Source organism: Narcine bancroftii, chromosome 3 (assembly GCF_036971445.1).
Source record: "Narcine bancroftii isolate sNarBan1 chromosome 3, sNarBan1.hap1, whole genome shotgun sequence".
NCBI lineage: Eukaryota > Metazoa > Chordata > Chondrichthyes > Torpediniformes > Narcinidae > Narcine > Narcine bancroftii.
The window spans coordinates 41,983,992-42,007,201 of NC_091471.1; the positions used below are offsets into that span (position 1 = coordinate 41,983,992).

A 23,210-nucleotide genomic window follows, 5' to 3' on the forward strand; every position below is an offset into this window, starting at 1 on the left:
AATTTATTATTGTCATGTGTACCAAAAGATAGTGAATAGCTTTCTTTTGCTTGGAATTCAACTCATCACATTTATCCTCTGTTCTGCAAAAAGAAAGTCCTTTCAGAGTGATCGAGGATGATGTTCCTCCTCTGCTTGTGTAACCACTACTGCCGCAGCAATTGCTACCTGCTAACTTTTGCAAGCATACAACTTATTGTTCCAGCAGGCTTACCACAAAAATTGTTTTAATCTGGATATAAAATAAAATAGGAACCATTCGAAATACTCAGAAGATCAACAGCGCTGCATGTTGACCCACTTGTATATACACCAGAGCCTCCAAAGCATATTTAAGACAAGATTAGATAGATTTTTGTATAGTAGGGGAATTAAGGGATTTTGGGGAAAAGGCAGGTAGCTGGAGATAAGCCTAATATCAGATCACCCATTATCTTATTGAATGGCAAAGGGCCAAATGGTCTACACATGCTCCTATTTGTTATGTTCTTCCAGTGACAACTTGGAAAGTGTGCAGTCTGTGTGCGCTGTTATTCTCCTGCCTGTCACTACACTCCCACTTCTGCTTTGTTCATCCGTCCAGTATGGCCTCTCATTTGCCTTTCCCTTTTTATGCTTGCTGTCTCCCCTTACTACCTTGGACTCCATAAAGAATCTTGACCCAAAAGGTTGAGTGCCATTTTCTCTCCACAGATGCTATCTGACCTGTTGGGTCTCTCCAGCTTCTGTTTTCTTTTTGCCTTTCACAAAGATTTTATTTTGAATGATTCATTTTACAAATGTCCTTAAAATTCTTGGAATTGTTTCTTCACACCTGCATCCTTGGTGACTTTGAGGACATTGAAACAGACAGTCTTGCTGAGGGGTCGACACTCTCCAACAATCACACCATCTCCGATCTGCACATCCCTGAAGCAAGGGAAGAGATGCACAGGCACGTTCTTGTGTCTCTTCTCTAAATGGTTGTACTTCCTGATGTAGTACAGGAAGTCTCTCCAAATAACTGGTTCGCTGCATCTTCATCTTAATTACGACACCTGTCAGGATGCGTCCTTGAATAGACACGTTCCCAGTGAATGGACATTTCTTGTCAATGTACATTCAATCAATGGCATCACACGGCATTTTGAAGCCCAGGCCCATGTTACGGTAATAGCGGGGAACCTTGTCCTTGGAGCTGTCAGTAGCCAGAAACCACTTCCTGTTCTGGAAGATGGTCGGTTGTTTCTGGTAGGCACGCTCCGTCTGGATGTCCGCCATGTTCCGCCGCCAATGTTCACGGACTCTCTAGCTTCTCAAGGTCAACAGCTTTATAGTTTCAGTGGATTACCTATTTTGCCATTATTGAAATTCTAGCAACTTTTCCAAACCCTTAAATGTTTACAAAATAACCAAATAAATAGATTCTGCTTTCACATTTCACTTATTTCAAACCCAGAAATTTCTCAGCAAACCTTAATTATATAGATTAACCATTCTGGAAATACTGAGGAGGTTAATCAGCAGTGATGAAAGGAGAAATGACTCCCTTTGATACGTTTTCTTGCTTTGGGAACCAATTAACAACTTTGCAGAATGATGGGTCAGAATGGCTGTTGTGTTCCATGATCTAGTGTTCTTACAAGTCAAATTTCAACCTTAATGATTTAATTCCTTGACACAGAACAACAAACGGCAAGTTAAGTTTGTCACATTATCCCTGGTATAGTGAGAAGGTCTCTTTGTGAGGAGTCTAATAGGTCATCTCTAACATTTATATGACATAACACTCATATGTGTAAAGTAAAAGGCCAAGAGGATAATTATCGAGTTATAATGCAAATAAAAGATATATTTGTTCAAAGCAAAGGCAGCATGACTTCACTCTGGTCAAGTTCATTCAGGAGCTTGATGGTTGTGAGGAAATAACTGTCTTTACGCTGGTTGGTCTCTGATTTCACACTCATGAGCCTGCTCCCTTATGGAAGGAAGGAGGGCAGGATGTCCTGGGTCTTAGGTCAGTTACCTATCCTAGTCAATGGGAGAAGTAAATGGTCCTTAAAAGGGAGGGAAGTTTGCAATGTGTTCTGAGTTTCATACACTATCTTCTGCATTTTCTTCCGACCTTGAGTCAAGTAGCTGCCATACCGTGATGTATCCAGCACCCATAGCTTATCCATAGAAGTTGTTGAGGTTCTGTATACAATCTATGTGAAAGAGTTGTTTATGAGTTCCTTTCATGAGATCATTGTAATTTTTCAGGTCCAAGAAGTATTCGTTATTGGCTGGAAGTAACTTGCTCATTAGAAGTGTTACCGAGCAAGACTCTGGGTTTTATACATGTGTTGCCAAATATGAGAATAAGACATTTGGTGCCTCAGCAGAGTTCACTGTGATGAGTAAGTCTAATCTGCTATTTTATAATTATACAATCTAATAATGATGTGTCTTAGCATAAACAAGATTTCCATGAAAAATCTGAATGCTTGTTCTATTGTGTTTTGATGACTGTATTTATATCCAAGAACCAATGATCAACATGATGGTTGTAAGGTAAAAACATCATGAGTTGGGACCGGAGAAGGAGTCACCCAGTACTAAGGAGTAACAGGATGCAGGTGTGACCTTGTACACTCAAGATAAGTGTGGCAATAACAAGATGATGTGCAGCAGACTAACAGAGAAGGGTAGCAACAGCTTATTCATTGGACAATGTAATGGTATGATAGTTTACTAAGTGCGTGTCCTCGGGTATAAAAAAAACACCACTTGCTGATATCGGGAGAAAGCGCCTTCTCCAACTAACACTGTTAGTTGCAAGTGTTACAATCCGGTAATAAAGAACCTTGATTTCGACTCAGTCTGGTGTCTGACTCACTCATTCTCGAACAAAGCAGACCTAACATGGTGTAACGACTAAGACGCCAAGATAACTGTAAAATTTACTGGTAATCGCGAGAATGCTTTTCAGCATATAATGGAAACAAAGGTCTCCCAAACTTGACCTTTACCTGTTGAGTGTATTTTGAGGTAATGCTGAAATGAAACATTTTGAGTATTGTTGGAGGGAGAAATCAATAGTGCAAGGCATTGAAAAATATTGACAAGACATCAATTGCAAAACTCAACCAATGTAATAATTCATGATTCATAATTCAGGCCCTTCTGTGCATAGTTTTCCTTGGATACTGCTTGCCTGCTGAGTTCCTTCCAGAACTCCTTTTTTGAATTCTGTTCCAGTTCTCCAATGTATTAACAGGCCAAACAGAAATGTCGGATCAATTTACATTTGATGGGATGGAAGGGGGCATAATTTACTCCCCTTTGATTCACCCATTGAGGAAAACAGAGCAAGGACAAGAGCTGCTCCATACTTGAATTGATTTGGTGCCGCACACCAATATATGGAAAATAAGAAGCAGGGGATCTCAGATTTTGATGGAAGTGAAAAAATATATATTTTTGGATTTAATGTAAAGAAATTTGGACAGGCTGCATTCTTGGTGTACAAGTTTTCTCATACATCTCCATCCTCCACTCTGGTTTTGAAACTCCCTGAGTTGATGGTTTCTGGGATATGTGCCCATAAAAGCCTTTTAATGTACACAGCAGAAACATTATTATCCTCTAAGAAAGTGCCAAGATGCCAAGAATAATACTAAAAAGGCACAGTATGTATTGTCATAGCCAAGATAGTGGTATGTATTTCACAAGACAAATTTCTACTTCTTGGATTAACCTTTAAATTTCTGAAGTGAATTTGATAATATTTCACACAATGGAAAGCCAGCTTTACATAGTGCAGCAGAGATTTTGGATAGAGGAGAAAGGAATATGCAATATTAAAATTTAGTTAAAGTACCAGTATGTGAAAATGCTAAAATATTGAAGAGATTCCCCACTCATCTGTCATGCTGGGAAAGACATGGAACTTGGTTTGGTGACATTGATCATTCAGCTACTGAAAGCTGCATATACCTAATGAGAATGAATCCAAGTCCCATCACACAGTTGATGGAGCACCTACATCCTGCTCCACGCTACAACACTAGATAACGACATAATGAATAGGCACTGAAATTCTTTCTTGCTGATCATTCCATGATCTCTCATGTGCACCTTATTGTTTTATTAATTCCATTCTTCCTTACACTTCCCATGTGCTAATACATAGGTAACCATGTATTAATTTGCAACAGTCACTTTGTTAGCAAGATGGGAGATGACTGTTATGAGCCCAAAGGACCCCAAAACCCAGCAGCAATAGACATTCACCAAGACAAGTTGCTTACAAAACAATATTTTTAATCAACTTCAAACATGAAAATAGAATCAAACATCAACTTAACTAATTCTAAGTGCACGTGAATGCAATGTGTGTGTAAATTCAAGAAAAGTTCTTTGGTTCACTGTTCAATCTCACTTCTCCTTCTTCCAAGTTCTCTGGTTGCAGGCAATCACCATACTGTGCACAGAATTTAACGTATAAAGTTCACCAGGTTTGGTGCTTGAAAGGTAAATGTTTATCACTCAGGAAGGTTCTTGTAGGGTTTGCAGAGAGATATTTGTTGCTCCAGGATTTCCACAACTGAGGTACTAGTCACCTCAGGGTCTCACTGATGAAACTTACCCCATCAGGGTCTTTTAGATGGTAACCTCTTTCTTCAAGCTACCACAGAGATCCATTCCTTCCTCTATTTCAAGAGAAACATCAGACAGATAGCACTTCCAGCCATCTACTGCTCTGGAACTTGCTTTCATCAATTTCAAACAGTTTTCCCTGGATTGCACTTTTCAGTTACTTGTCAGTGTCCCACACACTGACTGACTGAGCTGTTAACTGAACTCTCTTTTTCAACTGAAACTCCAAAGAAAGCATTTGACTCATGTCTTGCAAAACTCCCACCTTCAGCAAACAGGAGTTCTTCCTTCTACTTCCATCAGTTATATAAACAATCCAGAATTGACCTTTCTATGAGCACTTTGCAGAAAGGGTACTGATAGACCGCATGTTTCCAGCAAGACAATGGTCAAGCATTTTATGAAGTCAGTTCAATTAACACCTACTTGTGAAAGGTGCTTACATTCTCCAGAGATCCTGCAATGTGAATCCTTCAGTCTTTCAAATAAGATCTGTTTTAAAATGTGTGCATGTATGTGACATAGAAACATAGAAACATAGAAGATAGGAGCAGGAGTAGGTCATTCGACCCTTCGAGCCTGCTCCGCCATTCAACAAGATCATGGCTGATCTTAAAGTTCAACTCGCCAACAAGCACATTTGTTTGGAATATTTTATTTTAATTTTCCAAGAGTCATGTAGAACATTATTAAATACATCATATAAATAGTGTTTTAAAATTACAGAGTCTCATATGATGGGCCAAATCTAACCCTCCTCTCAACTGCCAACATATATATAAAAAACTTTTTCTGAAAAGAAGGGATGTTTGAGCATGCCTTCATTAATTAGTTAATATCTTGATCTTCAGGAACTCAACACTATTTAACCTAACTATATCATTTAAATTTTGTCAGGGAAGTTAATTATATCCTTAAAACATTAAGATTCAAATAAATTTGCCATACTTTAACAAGCACATCATATTGGTTTCAATTGTTTTTAGTATATTATCAGATGAATCCACACATCTTTAGAACCTCCATTTCCACAGGGAGAATATACACACTCCACCGAGAAATCATCTGCAGTCAGGATTGAACTTGGATCTCAGGACTAAGTGGGTCATGATACAAATATACAAGACCTTGATGAGACTGCACTTTGAGTATTGTGTACAGTTTTAATCACCCAACTCTCAGAAAGATATTCAGGTGGAAAAGGCACAGAAAAAAAAAATCACAACAAAGGGTAGATGGATTTCCTGGAACTTTTCTCCCTAAAACTTAAGGGGGGAACCTAACGGAGGTTCAGACAATCATGAGTGGCATAGATAAGATAAATAGTCATCACCTTCCCCCCTCCCCCCCCCCCAAAGAGTAGGTGGATCTAAAACTTGAGGGCATAAATTTAAGATGAGAGAAGAAAGAGTTCAAAAGCACCTGGGAATGGGGAGGGTTACCTTCAATCGCTCAGAAAGAGATGCATAAATGTTGTGAACTGCAGAGGAGAGGTATGTGGACAGTTATGTTCAAAATACATTTATTTAGTTACAATAAATCCTCTGGTATTCGGCCCCTGATGCCAGATAATTGAATTTGTGGTTGCTTAAGATGCATGATTGGAAAACTAACTCCTTGAGTGCGCCAATTTTAAACTTTCGCATTTTTTACCTATTTATTTTCCACAATTTTTTTGTTGTTGGTTGCTGGAGGCTGCCAGTTGCTTGAATTCCAGATAACAGGAATTTTACTGCGTATGGATAGGAAAAAATTAGATGGACATGGGCCAAATCAGGCAAATGGAACCAGCATGGTAAAGATGGGCTGAAGGGTCTGTGTCCTTACTGTAATTTAGAATGCAAAGTTGGATCTGGACTTGCAGAAAAATGTCACTGGATTGATAATTTGACTGAAGGAATCAATGAATAAATGAGATTGATATTGCTGGAGTTTAGGAGAATGAGAAGTGACTTCACACTAGATTCCCTTGGGTCGATAACAATAATGTACAATGGGGAATATCAATAGATAAGAACAATAAAGAAAAATTAATCTAATTGATTTAAATTAGAAAAGACAATGAATACATAAGGTAGATAATAAATATTCACAGTTATCCTAGTGCACAAAAAAGCGACCTGCAATTGTGTCGACAGCCACACTATGCTGTTGGAACAGTCTGATTTATTTAACAAGAGTCTGATAGTTGTTGGAAAGGACTTGGCAAGCTAACTTTTATTTTATTTACAGCATGGAAGAAGCTGCTTTCAATGTCCTTTATTGGAGGTGTTAATATTATTTTAAGATGAATATCCTGCCAAAAAATATTTTAATACATTTTTCAAGCTGTACCAGTTTTTGTTCGTAAATCCTTTTTTGATTCTTTTGACGCTCTTATGACTTCTTTACTATGGAATAATAAGTCTAAAAAAAAACTTACTTCAAGATATTAAGAGAAATGGAGATTTGGCATTACTTAATTTTAGATTTTACTACTCAGCAGCTAATATCAGATGCATTGTTTTTTGCATTAATCATAAGGTTTTCTTGGGCACTTCAGGTTGGATTAATTTAGAAATTAAACCTACTAAAAAGTTCTCCTTTATTTCAATACTTGGAGCACCTTTACTTTTCTCTGCTTCCAGATTATCAGATAATTTTGTTGTCAGACACATTGAGAACTTGGTTTCAATTCAGGAAACATTTTGGATGTCATAGATTCTTATTAATTAGTCCAATCTTAAATAATTCTGTTTTTCCTCCCTTGGTTCAAGATATTGGGTTTTATCAATGTTCTAACTTAGGTATCCAATCTTTCTTGAACCTTTTTTTTTTTAAATCAACCAACTATCTGCTAAATTTAATGCACCCTGACTTTTTTGTTGTAGTTTACAGGTTAGGAATTTTTTTGAACTCTTTTATCTTTGAGACTTCTTCAGGACTTGGATTTTAATGTTAAAATGAACTATTTTTGCTATCTTGGGATAATTTCCTAGATGGAATTAAAAAACTATGAGAACAAGATTTCCAACAAATATTCTCAGAGTCTACATGGGATCTATTCTGAAACATGTTCATCTTCACTCCAAGCTAGACGTTTGAGATTGCAATTTAAAGTAATACATTGTGCCCACTATTCTAAAACCCAATTGGCTAAATTCTATCCTAATTTATCTTCTAAATCCACGAAATTCAAAACTGAAGAGAGTTCATTGTATCATATGTTTTGGTTATGTCTTTCTCTTCTCAATTACTGGGAAGTTGCATTTCATTCACCATCTTTAGTTCTTAATATTTATTTGACCCCATCTCGTTTTATTGCCTTGTTTGGAATATGTGGGCCAAATGATTCGAGCCAGCATGGTTTTATGAAGGGAAAAATCGTGTCTGACTAATCTTATTGAATTTTTTGAGGATGCAACTAGTAGAGTGGATAGGGGAGAAAGGCTTTTGATAAGGTCCTACAAAGAAAATTACTATACAAACTTAAGGCACACGGTATAGGGGATATGGTATTGAGGTGGATAGAGAATTGGTTGACAGATAGGAAGCAAAGAGTAGGAATGAACGGGTACTTTTGGAAATGGCAGTCAGTTACTAGTGGGGTCCCACAAGGCTCAGTGCTAGGACCCCAGTTATTTACAATATATATATATATATGACTTAGATGAGGAAATCTAGTATTTGCCAAAGCCCTTTCCTGCTCACAGTGTCGAAGGCTTTGGTGAGGTCAACAAAGGTGATGTAGAGTCCTTTGTTTTGTTCTCTGCACTTTTCTTGGAGCTGTCTGAGGGCAAAGACCATGTCAGTAGTTCCTCTGTTTGCGCGAAAGCCGCACTATGATTCTGGGAGAATATTCTCGGAGACACTAGGTATTATTCTATTTAGGAGAATCCTAGCGAAGATTTTGCCTGCAATGGAGAGCAGCATGATTCCCCTGTAGTTTGAGCAGTCTGATTTCTCACCTTTGTTTTTGTATTTGCTTTGGAAAATACTAGAGCGCATCGGATTCCCCCCAAAGTTCCTCAACATGGTTATCCAACTGCACGAAAACCAACAAGGTCGGGTCAGATACAGCAATGAGCTCTCTGAACCCTTCTCCATTAACAATGGCGTGAAGCAAGGCTGTGTTCTCGCACCAACCCTCTTTTCAATCTTCTTCAGCATGATGCTGAACCAAGCCATGAAAGACCTCAACAATGAAGATGCTGTTTACATCCGGTACCGCACGGATGGCAGTCTCTTCAATCTGAGGCGCCTGCAAGCTCACACCAAGACACAAGAGAAACTTGTCCGTGAACTACTCTTTGCAGACGATGCCGCTTTAGTTGCCCATTCAGAGCCAGCTCTTCAGCGCTTGACGTCCTGTTTTGTGGAAACTGCCAAAATGTTTGTCCTGGAAGTCAGCCTGAAGAAAACTGAGGTCCTCCATCAGCCAGCTCCCCCACATCTCCATCGGGCACACAAAACTCAAAACGGTCAACCAGTTTACCTATCTCGGCTGCACCATTTCATCAGATGCAAGGATCGACAACGAGATAGACAACAGACTCGCCAAGGCTAATAGCGCCTTTGGAAGACTACACAAAAGAGTCTGGAAAAACAACCAACTGAAAAACCTCACAAAGATAAGCATATACAGAGCCGTTGTCATACCCACACTCCTGTTCGGCTCCGAATCATGGGTCCTCTACCGGCATCACCTACGGCTCCTAGAACGCTTCCACCAGCGTTGTCTCCGCTCCATCCTCAACATTCATTGGAGCGCCTTCATCCCTAACATTGAAGTACTCGAGATGGCAGAGGCCGACAGCATCAAGTTCACGCTGCTGAAGATCCAGCTGCGCTGGGTGGGTCACGTCTCCAGAATGGAGGACCATCGCCTTCCCAAGATTGTGTTATATGGCAAGCTCTCCACTGGCCACCGTGACAGAGGTGCACCAAAGAAGAGTTACAAGGACTGCCTAAATAAATCTCTTGGTGCCTGCCACATTGACCACCGCCAGTGGGCTGATATTGCCTCAAACCGTACATCTTGGCGCCTCTCAGTTTGGCGGGCAGCAACCTCCTTTGAAGAAGACCGCAGAGCCCACCTCACTGACAAAAGACAAAGGAGGAAAAACCCAACACCCAACCCCAACCAACCAATTTTCTCCTGCAACCGTGTCTGCCTGTCCCGCATCGGACTTGTCAGCCACAAACGAGCCTGCAGCTGACGTGGACATTTACCCCCTACATAAATCTTCGTCTGCGAAGCCAAGCCAAAGAAGAAAGAAGATGAGGAAATAAAAAACAGCATTTCCAAGTTTGCAGACGACACGAAGCTGGGTGGGATTGTAAGCTGTGTAGAGGCTGTTAAGAGTGTGCAGGGTGACTTGGACAGGTTGGGTGAGTGGGCAAATGCATGGCAGATGCAATATAATGTGGATAAGTGTGTGGTTATGCACTTTGGAGGAAAGAATGGAAGAGCTGAGTACTATCTTAATGGTATCCAATTAGGAAAAGGGGAGATGCAAAGAGACCTGGGTGTCGCTGTGCATCTGTCATTAAAAGTGGGCAGGCGGGTACAGCAAGCAGTAAAAAAGGCGAATGGTATGTTGGCGTTCATATCAAGAGGATTCGAGTACAGGAGCAGAGACGTATTGATGCAGATGTATAGGGCCTTGGTGAGACCTCACCTGGAGTATTGTGTTCAGTTTTGGTCTCCTTATCTGAGGAAGGACATCATTGCCATGGAGAGAGTGCAGAAAAGGTTTACCAGATTGATACCAGGGATGGCGGGACTTGCATATGAAGAAAGGCTAGAATGAATGGGCTTGTACTCGCTGGAGTTTAAAGAGGAGATTTGATAGAAATGTTCAAAATTCTTAAGGGATTTAACAGGCTAGATGCAGGAAGATTGTTTCCAATGTTGATCAAGTCTCGAACCAGGGGTCACAGTTTAAGGATAAAGGGGAAGTCCTTTAGGACTGAGAAGAGGAAGAATTTTTTCACTCAAGAGGGTGGTGAATTTATGGAATTCTCTGCCACAGGAAGTGATTGAGGCCAGTTCCATAGCTATATTTAAGGGAGAGTTAGATTTAGTACTTGTGACTAGGGGGATCAGGTGGTATGGAGAGAGAGCTGGAACAGGGTACTGAGTGGATGATCAGCCATGATCAAAATGTATGGCGGTGTAGGCTTGAAGGGCCAAATGGCCTACTCCTACACCTATTTTCTATGTTTCTATATTAAATTCTTCACAATCCCATGTGGTAGCTTCTGCTTCCCTGTTGGCAGAAGGGGCCATACAAATGAAATGGAAAGATGCTCTCCCTCCCACTTACACTAAGGCTGTCTGATACAATGACTTGTTTATCTTCAGAAAAAAAAATATCTGTTCCACTATTGTAATAAATGTAAATTTTCTTTATTTTATTTTCTTAATTATTCCCCAAATTTGTAAGCTTAACTAAATTTTGATTTTTGACCCCAGTTTTTTTTTCAATTGTCTATGTATTTTGCCAACAGCCTCTGTAGGTAGGGAGTCAACTTTGTAGATTAGCAAGTTTCTTTTTATTTTCTTTTTGTACATTAAAAAAAAATTGTAACATAGGTTTATTACATAGAATTACATTATACAAGTTTGAATGTTGTTTTATTCATACTTATTTGCCTATGTAACATTTGCTAAATGAAATTAATAAAAATATTCAAAAAAGAAGCCATTGAAACCTGCATCACCTAGTTATACCCAAAACAACCCCCTACGCTTTGGAGGGTGGAAGCACCTGGAAAAAAACCCCACATAAACATGGGGAGAACGTACAAACTCCTTGAGGGGAGTGCTGGTTTTGATCCTGGCACTAGCCGCTATACTAACTGTGCCTCCTCGATCAGATATTTCCTCTATTGATGGCAGATAGAAGAGGAGAAGTAATCTCAACAGGTATAGGGTCAGGAACATGGATACTTATTTAAGACTGAGAACATGAGGGATGTCTTCCCGCAGAAGGAACCTAGTGTATCTCCATTTTTTCATTTAATGGTCCAAATCCAGAGGGGATTGACTTTAACACTTCTGAGACATTTTTGCTTTAAAGTTGCTTTCAATACTGTGGAGCATTAAAAAATATTTTTCTTGCCTGAGATCATGAATGTTTTTGTTTTTAGTTGCAGCCATTCAAAATCTGGTATCATCGAGTGCAACATGGTCTTTGGTTGAATTATTTATCAGAGGTATTTCTGAGTCTAGCTCGAACCCATGATCAATTAGTAAGGTTACAGTGCAGGCTCTGGTCTGTGCCGATGTATCCAAGTTGAAGCATAGAAAATAAAAAATCTCAGAGTTCTTATTATTGATCACAAATCAGTGACCTATGTAAAAAAAAATGCTGTGAGAGAGTGCAGGGATAAGTTTGCCAATAATGCTGCCAAAAGTTGAATGGTCCGTAGATAATTAATGTTTAGGCTCATGAATAAAAGTGAGCACTTACATGGGAGACTCGCAGTTTGGTGTAATCAATGCAGTTCTATTTCAGTGTGTATTAACTTTAGGCATTCCCTCTAATTAGCATAAAACATTCTTTGCGAGAACACTATCAGACAGGTTTGGCACAATGCTATACTATATTATGTTACGGCAAATATTGAAAAGCTTCACTGAAGAGATAGATGGGTAGGATTTTGAGGCAAATCTGTAACTTAAGAGAAATAGTTTTCCAGACCATAGAGGATGAACAGCTGAAACCAGGACTGCAGAGCAATGAGAACCCACAAGATTGAGAGACCAAATTCAAAGCGTGCAAAGATCATCGTCCCCTTAAAACTGATCAGCACACTCCAAGACCTGGGACTCAATACCCCACTGTGGATCATGGATTTCCTCACCTCCAAAGCACAATCAGTGAGGATTGGCAACAACATCACCTCCACAATCTCCATCAGGACTGCATTCTTAGCCCTCTTCTCTACTTACTTTGCACCTACAACTGTGTGGCTCAGAACAACGACAACACTATTTACATATTTACTGACAACACTACGATAGTGGGTTGTATAAAGAAATGTGAGGAGTCACTGTAGAGGATAGAGATTCAAAATTTGGCTGAATGGTGCACCAACAACCTTGTACTCAATGTCACTAAAGGAGTTGAATGTTGACTTCAGGAATGGAACACCAGAGGTATACAATCCAATGATCTTTGGGGGACCAGAGGTGGAGAGAGTGAGCAAATTTAAGTTCTTGAGAGTTTCTATCTTGGAGGATCTTTCCTGGTCCCAACACAATAGTACATCAGGAAGAAAGCATGTCAACACCTTTACTTCCTCCGGAGTTTGCAGAGGTTTGGTACAACACCAGGAACCCTAGCAAATTTCAGTAGATGTGTGATGGAAAGTGTGCTGACCAGCTAGCATCATGGTCTGATATGGGAACACCAATACCTTTGAGTGTAAAACCCTCCAAAAAGGTAGGTGATACTGCCCAGAACATCACAGGCAAAACCCTCCCCAGTATCGAGAACATCTACAAGGAACACTTCCATCGGAGAGCAGCAGCGATCATCAAGGATTTACCCAGCACACTCTGTTCTCGTCACTGCCATCAGGAAAGGGGTATAGATGCCACAAAACATACACCACCAGGTTCAGGAAGACTTCTCAACAACAAACTCAATCAAGGGCTCATTTAAGAACTCTTAGTTATGCACTTTATTGATTATTTTTGTTCTCTCTGTATTGTAATTTGTTTACATTCATTATCTCTTTACAGTTCCAGTCAGACAGACACTGTGTACAGTTTTATTTTCACTACTAAAAAGTGGTAATTCTGCCATTCCCACAGGAAAAGAGTCTCAGGGTTGTATATGATGTCATGTATCTACTCTGACAATAAATCTGAATCTGAAATCTGAGGGATATGTAAAATGTGAGTAGGCTACAGACATAGGATATGTGGTAGGGATGTTGGTGAATTGGATGCCAATGGAATTTAAAATTAGCAACCTTAAAAAACAGGAATACAAGAAACAGGAGAAAGAGTCATCCATTTCTGCCTTCCAAATTGCTTTACCATTCTTTAAGATCTTGGATGATCTTTTACCTCAAAGCCAGTTAGCTGGATTATCCTCACAATCCTCGATTCACTTAAAGCCCAGAATATATTAATTTCTCTTTTTGAATAAACATTATGAATATCCCTCCACATCCTTCAAAGATAAAGAACTCCAGAGGTTCACCAATCTTTTGAGTGATGACATTTCTCTTCATTTCAGTACTAAATGTCCATCTATTCTTCTAATATTGTGATGGTAGAAGGAAAGAATTAAAGGAAAGAAGACATATCTGTTTATGTTTAAAAGGTTACTTTTCCCATTGAGAATTGTAATTTTAATTTATTAGGCCTGCATGCCCTGTTGATTCATGATCTATATATCAAGTCCACTATGAGTATTATTTCATTATCATCACCCAACCACTCCACAGTTTGCAGTGATGAATTTCTAACTTGTTCAATTTGCACATATTTCATGTTGGGGTGATATGCAGCTTGCACTATCAATTGTAGCTCTGTATCAATGGCAATTGGTTGTTATAGCTTTATTCTCATTGCATGACTGATCTGCCTTGACACTTTTGGGTCATGGGACATCGTGGGTTGAGTTGTGCACAGTATTGCAGAATGTCAATGGTCATATTTACCTTACAGTTATAATCCTGTATCAGTTAATGATAATATCAATCTATCATTGAAAAGTAATCAAATGTTAACCAAAGACATCAAATTGCAGAATAAAAAAAGGGACATTTATCAGTTCTACTCCTACCCAAGTTTAAAAAATTCACCTGGAAAAGAATGGACTTTATTCTGCAGCCTTCATATTATCAGGATAACCCCCTACAGCCTTTTTCAGCCAATGAATTACCTTTACAGGCTTTGTTCTTTTGAAGGCAAACACAGTGGTCAATCAGCACATGACACAAAGATTCAGGAAAAGAAAGGACTTTCCACCTGCCTTTGGAACCATTTGAAGTATAATCCTGCTGTGATCGCAATCAGGCAAGACTACATTGCCCACAGTATTGCACTGAAGTAGAGTTTTTGAGAGTAAGCTCAGAAGAACCTAGAAATAGGAGCAGGGGTAGGCTATTTGGCCAGTCGAGTCTGCTCAGCTATACAATACATCATGGCTAATCTGGGCATGGGCTCAGTTGCACTTACTCAATCTATTCCCCATAACCAGTAATTACCTTGTTCTTCCAAAAAATCATGCATCTTAAATATATTCAATGAGGCAGCTTTGACTCCTATCCTTTTTTCTCTTTCTAAAACGCACTCCCCTGAATCTTGAGGCTATGTCCCATATTTCTAGTTTCACCTACCAATAGAAACAACCTCCTAGCTTCTATTTTATCTATTCTTTTCACAAGATGAGTTTTCCTCATCTTTCAAACTCCAATGTGTATAGATCCAGATACTTAATGCTCACAGGTTAACCCCCTCATTTCTGGAATCAACCTAGTAAAACTCCTCTGCACCACTTACAAATCCTCTAGCTCAATATTGAGACCAAAACTGCAGAGTACGCCTGGCGCCACCTCACCAGTACCTTGCACAGTTGCAGCAGAACCTCTCTACTCTTAAATTCAACCCCTCTACATATGCCGCACTTGGTTCCCTCCCCCAAATCACGAATGTATATTGTGAACAGTTGTGGGTCCAGCACTGATCCCTTCTGCTCCTCTGTAACCATTGATTGCCAACAGTGTCCACACCAGAGTGAATGTTAGACAGGGCACAGTGAAACACTCAGACTTGCTCAGTGGGAGAATGGGGGTGCTGTTACTATCATCTGCCCTCCAATGGAGATGCCAAGAGCGCTGCTTTTATGGTCTCACGTGTCATTAACTGCTAGCGATGCTGAAGGGGGTGGCGGACATATCTGACAGTGGGTGGTGGCCATGACCATATGGGGACACTCTGTACACCTGTACTGTACCAAATCTACCAGGGGAAAAGCCCTGAAACTACTGTACATGCATAATAAAGGAGTAATCAAGCCTCCAAAGCAGAAATCTGAAGCAAGTGCTGGTGATGTCCCTCTCAAGCAGCAGAATCAAACCCTGACTCTCCAGCAGCAGTCCATCCTCTGCCACAGTAGTCATCTCCATCATCATCCAATTAAGTACTATATTATTATGTTTAAGATGTAGTGTATTTGGAAGTGCTTTACATAGTATACCGCATGTAAAGTAGACATTTTACCTTTCCAAGATAAACATTTGACTAACTGACGCCAAATAAGGAATGCATGTACTTGTTCTGACAACTTAAATACAAATGCAATTGAAAGTCAGACCTACGTAATGGAACTAGTTTTAAACCCATCTACCTCTTCCTATCTATTGTTTTTTGTTATATCGTGAAAGAATTCCAGCATGTTTGTCAAACATGACCATCCTTTCAAAATCCATGAATCTGCCTGATGGAACTGTTTCACTCTGGATGTCTTGCCATGTCTTTCTTGATGCATTTAAATATAGACATTATTTTAACTTACTATAGTTATCTTCCTTTTTTCCCCCACTTCATTTTTTTTTTTATATATATAAACAGTGGAGTTATACCTGTTGTCTTTCAATCTGCTGGGACCTGCCCAGAGCATTTTGATAATTATCACCAACACCTCTGCTTACAACTTCTGCCATTTCTTCCAGTACTTTGGGATGCATTATATCAGTAGCAGGGGACTTGTTCTATTATCCCACTGGTTTGTACACTACTACATTTTTAGTGAAATTCTCATCTTCTTAACATCTATCTTTGGCACCTTATCTCTTCATTGTGAAGATTGACAAAATAGTGGTGCAGGGCCATTTCCTCATTCCTATTATGAATTTCCCCTTGGGCAACATGGTTAGCGTTGCAGTCAGCGCAATGCTGTTACAGCAGCAGTGATCGAGACTGGAGTCCTCATCCCACACTGTTACCAACATCCGTGCTGTATCTCTAAATTTAAAAAGTTACCTTCCAAGAGGACTATGCTTATTTTAGCCACTCTTTTTTTCCCCCTGGTGTGTAGACCCCTGAAATGCCTTTTGAATGTCATGTTGTTCTGAAGCCCTGTCTGGTCTTTCAAATGAAAATGAAAAAGTCCCATGGAAATACTGTATTGGAAGAAGGAAAGAAGAGACAGCTCTAATGTATTTCCAATATTGATCCTATACTCTTAAACAGATGACCTTGCACCTAATCACACTGTTGAACTTGCAAAATAGCCATCATATTGTTTCAAGTATTAAATTGCCTTGAAGCTGTTTTAGAACAACCCGAGGACAGAATACATACATTTTTTTTTTTTTAAAGATCCATGTGCTTTTGTCTTTTTCTAGTTTGCATTATTTGCTCTTAGTGCAGAATATAAAATGGCAGTGAACATATAACATATATAACATAACAATTACAGCATGGAAACAGGCCATTAGGCCCTTCTAGTCCGCACCGAACCAAACACCCCTTTCTAGTCCCACCTCCCTGCACAATGCCCATAACCCTCCATCTTCTTCTCATCCATATACCTGTCCAACCTTTTCTTAAATAATACAATTGACTCCACCGCCACTATTTCTCCCGGAATATCATTCCACACAGCTACCACTCTCTGAGTAAAGAAGTTCCCCCTCATGTTACCTCTAAACCTCTGCCCCTTAATTCTTAACTCATGTCCTCTTGTTTTAATCTTTCCTCCTCTTAACGGAAATAGTCTATCCACATCGATTCTGTCTATCCCTTTCATAATCTTAAATACTTTTATCAAATCCCCTCTCAACCTTCTACGCTCCAAAGAATAAAGACCCAATCTGTCCAATCTCTCCCCATACTCCAGATGCTTAAACCCAGGCAACATTCTGGTAAACCTTCTCTGCACTCTCTCCACTCTGATTTTTGTTTCTCATTATTTTTTGCAATGAGCATGGTCAATTAGACCTCGCACTGTCCTCAAATACATTCAACTAGAAATAAAAATTGGTTTGAAGACTATTTGGAACTTCAGAATACAATTTTATTCAACATCGATTCAGTTCATGGAAAGAGAAATCAGCAGACTATCACACGCTGGAGAAACAGCATGAATGGCAGTTATTTTGTGTTCTATGGCGAGCTCTCCACTGGCCACCAGTGCACCAAAGAAGAGGTACAAGGACTGCTTAAAGAAATCTCTTGGTGCCTGCCACATTGACCACTGCCAGTGGGCTGATCTCGCCTCCAACCTTGCATCTTGGCACCTCACAGTTCGGCGGGCAGCAACCTCCTTTGAAGAAGACCGCAGAGCCCACCTCACTGACAAAAGACAAAGGAGGAAAAACCCAACACCAAACCAACCAATTTTCCCTTCCAACTGCTGCAACCGTGCCTGCCTGTCCCGCATCGGACTTGTCAGTCACCAACGAGCCTGCAGCAGACGTGGACATACCCCTCCATAAATCTTCATCTGCGAAGCCAAGCCAAAGAGTGCTGCAGTCAAAATGCAGGTCTCTTAATCGTCTTCAAATGGTCTTAAAGGTAAAACAACCTACAAGAAAAAAAGTTGAATTCAGTGTTGTTCTGGGAAAACACTACTCTCATTGTAGACAACAATAGGATTGGACGTGCAATACAGTCGAGGGATTATAAATGTTGACATTTTGCAGGTGGGTTGTGGAACCTGCTGATGTGTAGAGGTAGGAAGTCCTCAATTATGATTCTCTGCTAGTTAGATTTGTCTGCACCTGTTGTATCAGACATGTTGACCACTTGCAAAAATCATGATCAACTTCAGTTCATCAGAATATGGGAAGAACATAAATTAGAGTTTATAATTTTGTAATATAATTTATAATTGGGAGATTTGGCAGAGTATCACGAGCTTGTGCTGCCCCAAATGCACCAATTACATACAATCCCTGTATGCTTTTCGATATGGGAGGAAACTGGAACCCCCCACCCCTGAGAAAACCCACACAGATGTGGGGAGAACGTAGAAACTATTTTACACATTGTAGTGTAGATAAAAGCTCACACTCAACTGGAGAGAGAACTAACACTTTTATTAGCTTACAACACAGGTAGGGGTCATGAACCGGCTTCAGAGGGATTCTGGACTTAGGCAGGAAACCAGGGTTCTATATGGGCCCTTGCGGGTGGGGCCAGGAGGCAGGACCGGTCGTCAGTACAGCACACTTCTAGTGAATCCCAGTTCACTACAAACAGTGCCGGATTTGAATCCAGGTCATTGGCACTGGTCATAGCAAGGTGCTAACATGCCGCTCTATAATTCTTTAACTTAATATAAAGTGATCACTACTGGAAAGTGAAGTTTGGATAAGGATTAGATTGTATGTGACTACAATGAAGGTGAAGGCTGTTTGGAGGCACTGTGTCAAGGCTGATACCCATGGAGTTATCCCACAGCATGAGAGAGGGAGAGGAGAAAATGACAGAGTAAAAATATTTTCAGCTTGAGGGAAAAGATTTCAGATGTCATCAATTTCCACAGGACCAAATGCCTACACAAAATGTAAGAAGACATATAAATGTGCAAAATGAACTCAAGTGCCTTGAATTTTCAAAAGCAGCAGATGATATTTCCTCCTGGCCACAACACTCCAGTGAATGCTTGTTGAAACATGTTAAATGAAATTCTGTGCTCTCCATTGCCTCGACATTTTCAAACTTTTGATATTTTCCTTTCAGGATAATCAGTTTCCTTCCTGGCTCTGTCGTAATTACAATTAAATAAGTTAGGCTTGGAGAGCCCAAGGCCTCAAGAAGCAATTTCACCCCTTTTAATTCTTATGCATATATTTTTTTCCAAATAACTTTCTTCCAGGCTAAGAAATAGAAAACTTCAGACAAAAGTTTCACATAGGCATTGACTTAAAATGTGTTTAATATTAATTAAAACAGAAAAAATGGGCAGATCATATTAGACAAGGAATGTTAATGGAAATACCATTAGGTGAACTGCCAGACGGATAAAACTTTGTGAAAGGCGATTTTAAGTACAGGTCAGGCAGCCCAAATATCTCCTACATGTTTCAATTTTATCTTGAAGATTTTGCACATTCCACTGGTATTTCCTTTATTACTGTATTCCTCAAATATGATACATCATGTTTATTTGAAAATTTCCAAGAATGATTTGAATAAGATTTCTGACCATGCATTTGTTTAATCATTTGGTATGCTCTCACCATACCACCACTATGCACAAATACAAATAGGAAATGATTTGGGAATAGGCTGTGTTCTTACACTGGAGCTCATCATGGCTACCCTATCAAGCCCTGATGGAATTTTATTTGCTTTAATGACATTACCTTACTTTGTTCTCAATTTTAGGGAAGATAGTCCCACTCAGTTTAAACACTTCTTCAGAGATAAAACACACCTTCCAATAACTCAATTGAGTGAACCTTTGTTGGATTGCTTCTGTCACAAAAGCAGTCTTCCATGAGTAGGGAGAACAGACCTGCGCACAATATTCCAGATGCAAGCCCACTGGGGTCCCATGTAATCCCAGTAACATTCCACGGCTTGTATTCTAAAATCATCTTGCTATAATAACTGACATAATTTGCATTCATAATTGTTTGTATCAGTCCTTTAACTTTCAGTGATTGATGTGCAAGGGCAGTCTTTTCATTCATATAACATCTTTCAATCTCTTTACTTTAAAAGAAAACTCCACTTTGTTTTAATTACAAAGGAACATGTCCTCACATTTTTGCATGTTATAATCCATCTTTCATGATCACTTATATTCCCTCAATCCTATCTGCAACCTCCTCACTGCCATCAGGTTTACATCATTGGTGCATTTTGACATATTGCATTGGATTATTTCATCCAAATCAAGCATGTCACTTTAGGAATCCAATTCCCTGCACCGTCCAAATGGTCATAATTTCCTAACTCAAAACTTACCCTTTATTGCTACTTTCTTTACTTTGTCCATTAATCAAGCCAGATTGATATAGTATTCAACCCAATACACCTTCATCTTATTTTATTTTTAGTTGTTTTCTTAACCTTGTTGGCAACCAAAACCTTCTTAAAAAAAAAATCCAACATTTCAAATTTTTCCCAAGATAGTCTACTAGTAATAACATCAGAAAGTGCAGATTTTTCAAATAAGATTTCCCTGTCACAAAAGCCTATTGATTTTCCCCAGAGAAATACAATGAACTCCAGGTGCTGGAATCTTGAGCAAACAATGAGGAATTCAGCAGGTCTGGTAGCATCTATGGGTAGAAATGGCCAGTTAACGTTTTGTGTCAGTATACTTCGTCAAGACATGCCAAGTTCCTCCAGTAGCCTTTTGATTCTGCCCAGTGCTAGTTTTATTTTCCTGAGCCTGGACTTCTAGCATTTTCAATACAAGTGATGTCAGGCTAATGCTCAGTCGTTTCCATTTTCCTCCTTTCCCAACTCTTGCCTTCCTCATATCATTTGCAACTGAAATCATATTTGCTATATCTCGACTTGATTATTCCAGTGCCTCTCAACTAAATTTAAATTCACCAGTATTAGTTGAATATTTTATATTCAACCCTGTTGTGCAGAACCACACTATGGTTACTGACCCACATGGACTCCCATCTTTGGATATACCTTGATTTTTAAAAAATCTCAAGCTCTTCCTCATTATTCTGAGGTTTCCTCCAATCTTGGCAATCATTCAAAATACACATTCTCCTCCATTTATGGGCTGAAGGTGATCTAAAGGTTAAGTGGAGCTGTCTTGTCCCTGTCATCTAGAATCTCCTATGCCCACCCTTAAGGTGTTCTCAATGTTTAGTCACTTGCCTTAATTTTGTGGTTCAGGAAAATTTTGTTCAATAGTGACCAGAGAAGTAATGTTAAAGGGTCTAAATAAATGCAAGTTATTGTTTCTGCCAAACCATCATTCTGCTAAACAGGAGGAAACTGACAATACTGCAAATACCGAAAGGTCAGTGCCTCCAATCAATGTTTCATCTGATTTATAGCTCACCAGATTTTTATTTAATTTCTTTTGTCTCTGCCTTTCTCTTGTTTCTTTTTGTAATTCTCGATCTTAACATTTAGATAAATATTTCTGCCCAGCGCTTAAATCCTCATTTTATCAGAAAATGTTATTATGATCTCTTTTTCCATCTTGTTACATTTTTCTCTATTTGATTGCTTTGTTTTGATCCTTTTTATCAGTTTCATTGTGCAGTCAAATCTTAGTTATCACTTTTGGTTTTGCTTTGATTACTTGCTCTCTTTAGAATGATTTCTTTCATTTACTATTGCTGCCCTTTAGATCTTCTGTCAGTTACAGCACAGAAAAGCAGGCCATTCAACCCTCCTGGTCTGTACTGACCAATTAAACTAGCTAATCTCACTAACCCTCCAGACCACTCCTATCCATGTATTCCTCTAATTTATTTTTAAAAACTCAAGATTGAATTTGCATTCACTACATCAGATGGCAGCTCATTTCCCCACTCCTACCACTATCTGAGTGAAAAATTTTCCCCTAATACCTCTTCCCTTTTCAGCCTAAAGCTATGACCTCTCATATTTATCTCCCCGAATCCAAGTGGAAACATCCTACTCACATCTACTCCAACTATACCCCCCAATCTTACAAAGCTCTATCAAGTCTCTCCTCATTCCAAGTATTATGGTCCTAACCTCTTTCCTTGTAACTCAACTCCTGAAGACCCAGCAACATCTTAGTAAATCTTTGCACTCTTTCGATCTTATTGATATCTTTCCTGCTGCTGGGTGATCAGAACTGCACATGATATTCATAACATCCCAACTTCTATACATTGATTGCCAAAAGCTTTCTTTACAACCCTGTCCACATGAGACGCCACCTTTATTCACTATACCAGTTTCCTGCGTAAATACAGATGCAAAAAAATTGTTCAATATCTCTCCATTTCACGAGGCTCCACACATAATTGACCATTCTGATTTTCTAGGGGTTTCATTTTGTCTCTTACTATCCTTTTTACTTTAAATATACTTGCAGAAACCCTTTGGATTTTTCTTCACATTATCTGATAAAGCATCTTCATTTCTTCTTTTTGCCTTCATAATTTCCATCTTAAGCATTCCTTTTTTGAATATTTAATTTAAAATCAACAATATAATAATTAATAAATCATGAATCACAATAACAAGTTTACAAATATGCTGATTAATATATAAAACAATAAAAAATGACCCTTAAAATAATCCAACTAATCCCTCCCTAATCATATTAAACTAAAACCAAAATCTAAAATACCTAATAACATAGCTAGATATCAATTTGGATTGCTTTGGAGGATACTCCAGGATCTTAAAAAAAATATTCTAATAATACCCTTATTCATTTCAGGGAAAACGTCACCAGCTGGAAGACTCAAAGAAACTATTTATAATTATTTCAGCATGCAGGCTCCGAACTTGTAAAAATACAGAATAGTTGTCCCTCACATTATGTATTTTTTTCTAAAGGGATAGAACTTTGAATCTCTGTGTGCCATTTTACTAGTGTTAATGAAACATCTGATTTCCAGATAACATTAATACATTTCCTTGCTATTACCAAAACTAATTTAACAAA

At 39.1% G+C, this 23,210-nt stretch overlaps 1 protein-coding gene and 1 pseudogene across 1 annotated transcript in view; one reads left to right on the forward strand and one right to left on the reverse strand.

The window, feature by feature from the left end:
- dcc (DCC netrin 1 receptor) overlaps nucleotides 1–23,210 on the forward strand; it is a 718,171-nt gene that overhangs the window by 59,853 nt on the left and 635,108 nt on the right. The window contains exon 5 of the mRNA XM_069923064.1: nucleotides 2,242–2,378. Within this exon, the coding sequence (XP_069779165.1) occupies nucleotides 2,242–2,378 (137 nt within the window). The remainder of the gene's footprint in view (nucleotides 1–2,241; nucleotides 2,379–23,210) is intronic.
- Nucleotides 786–1,265, reverse strand: LOC138757116 (small ribosomal subunit protein uS17-like; annotated as a pseudogene).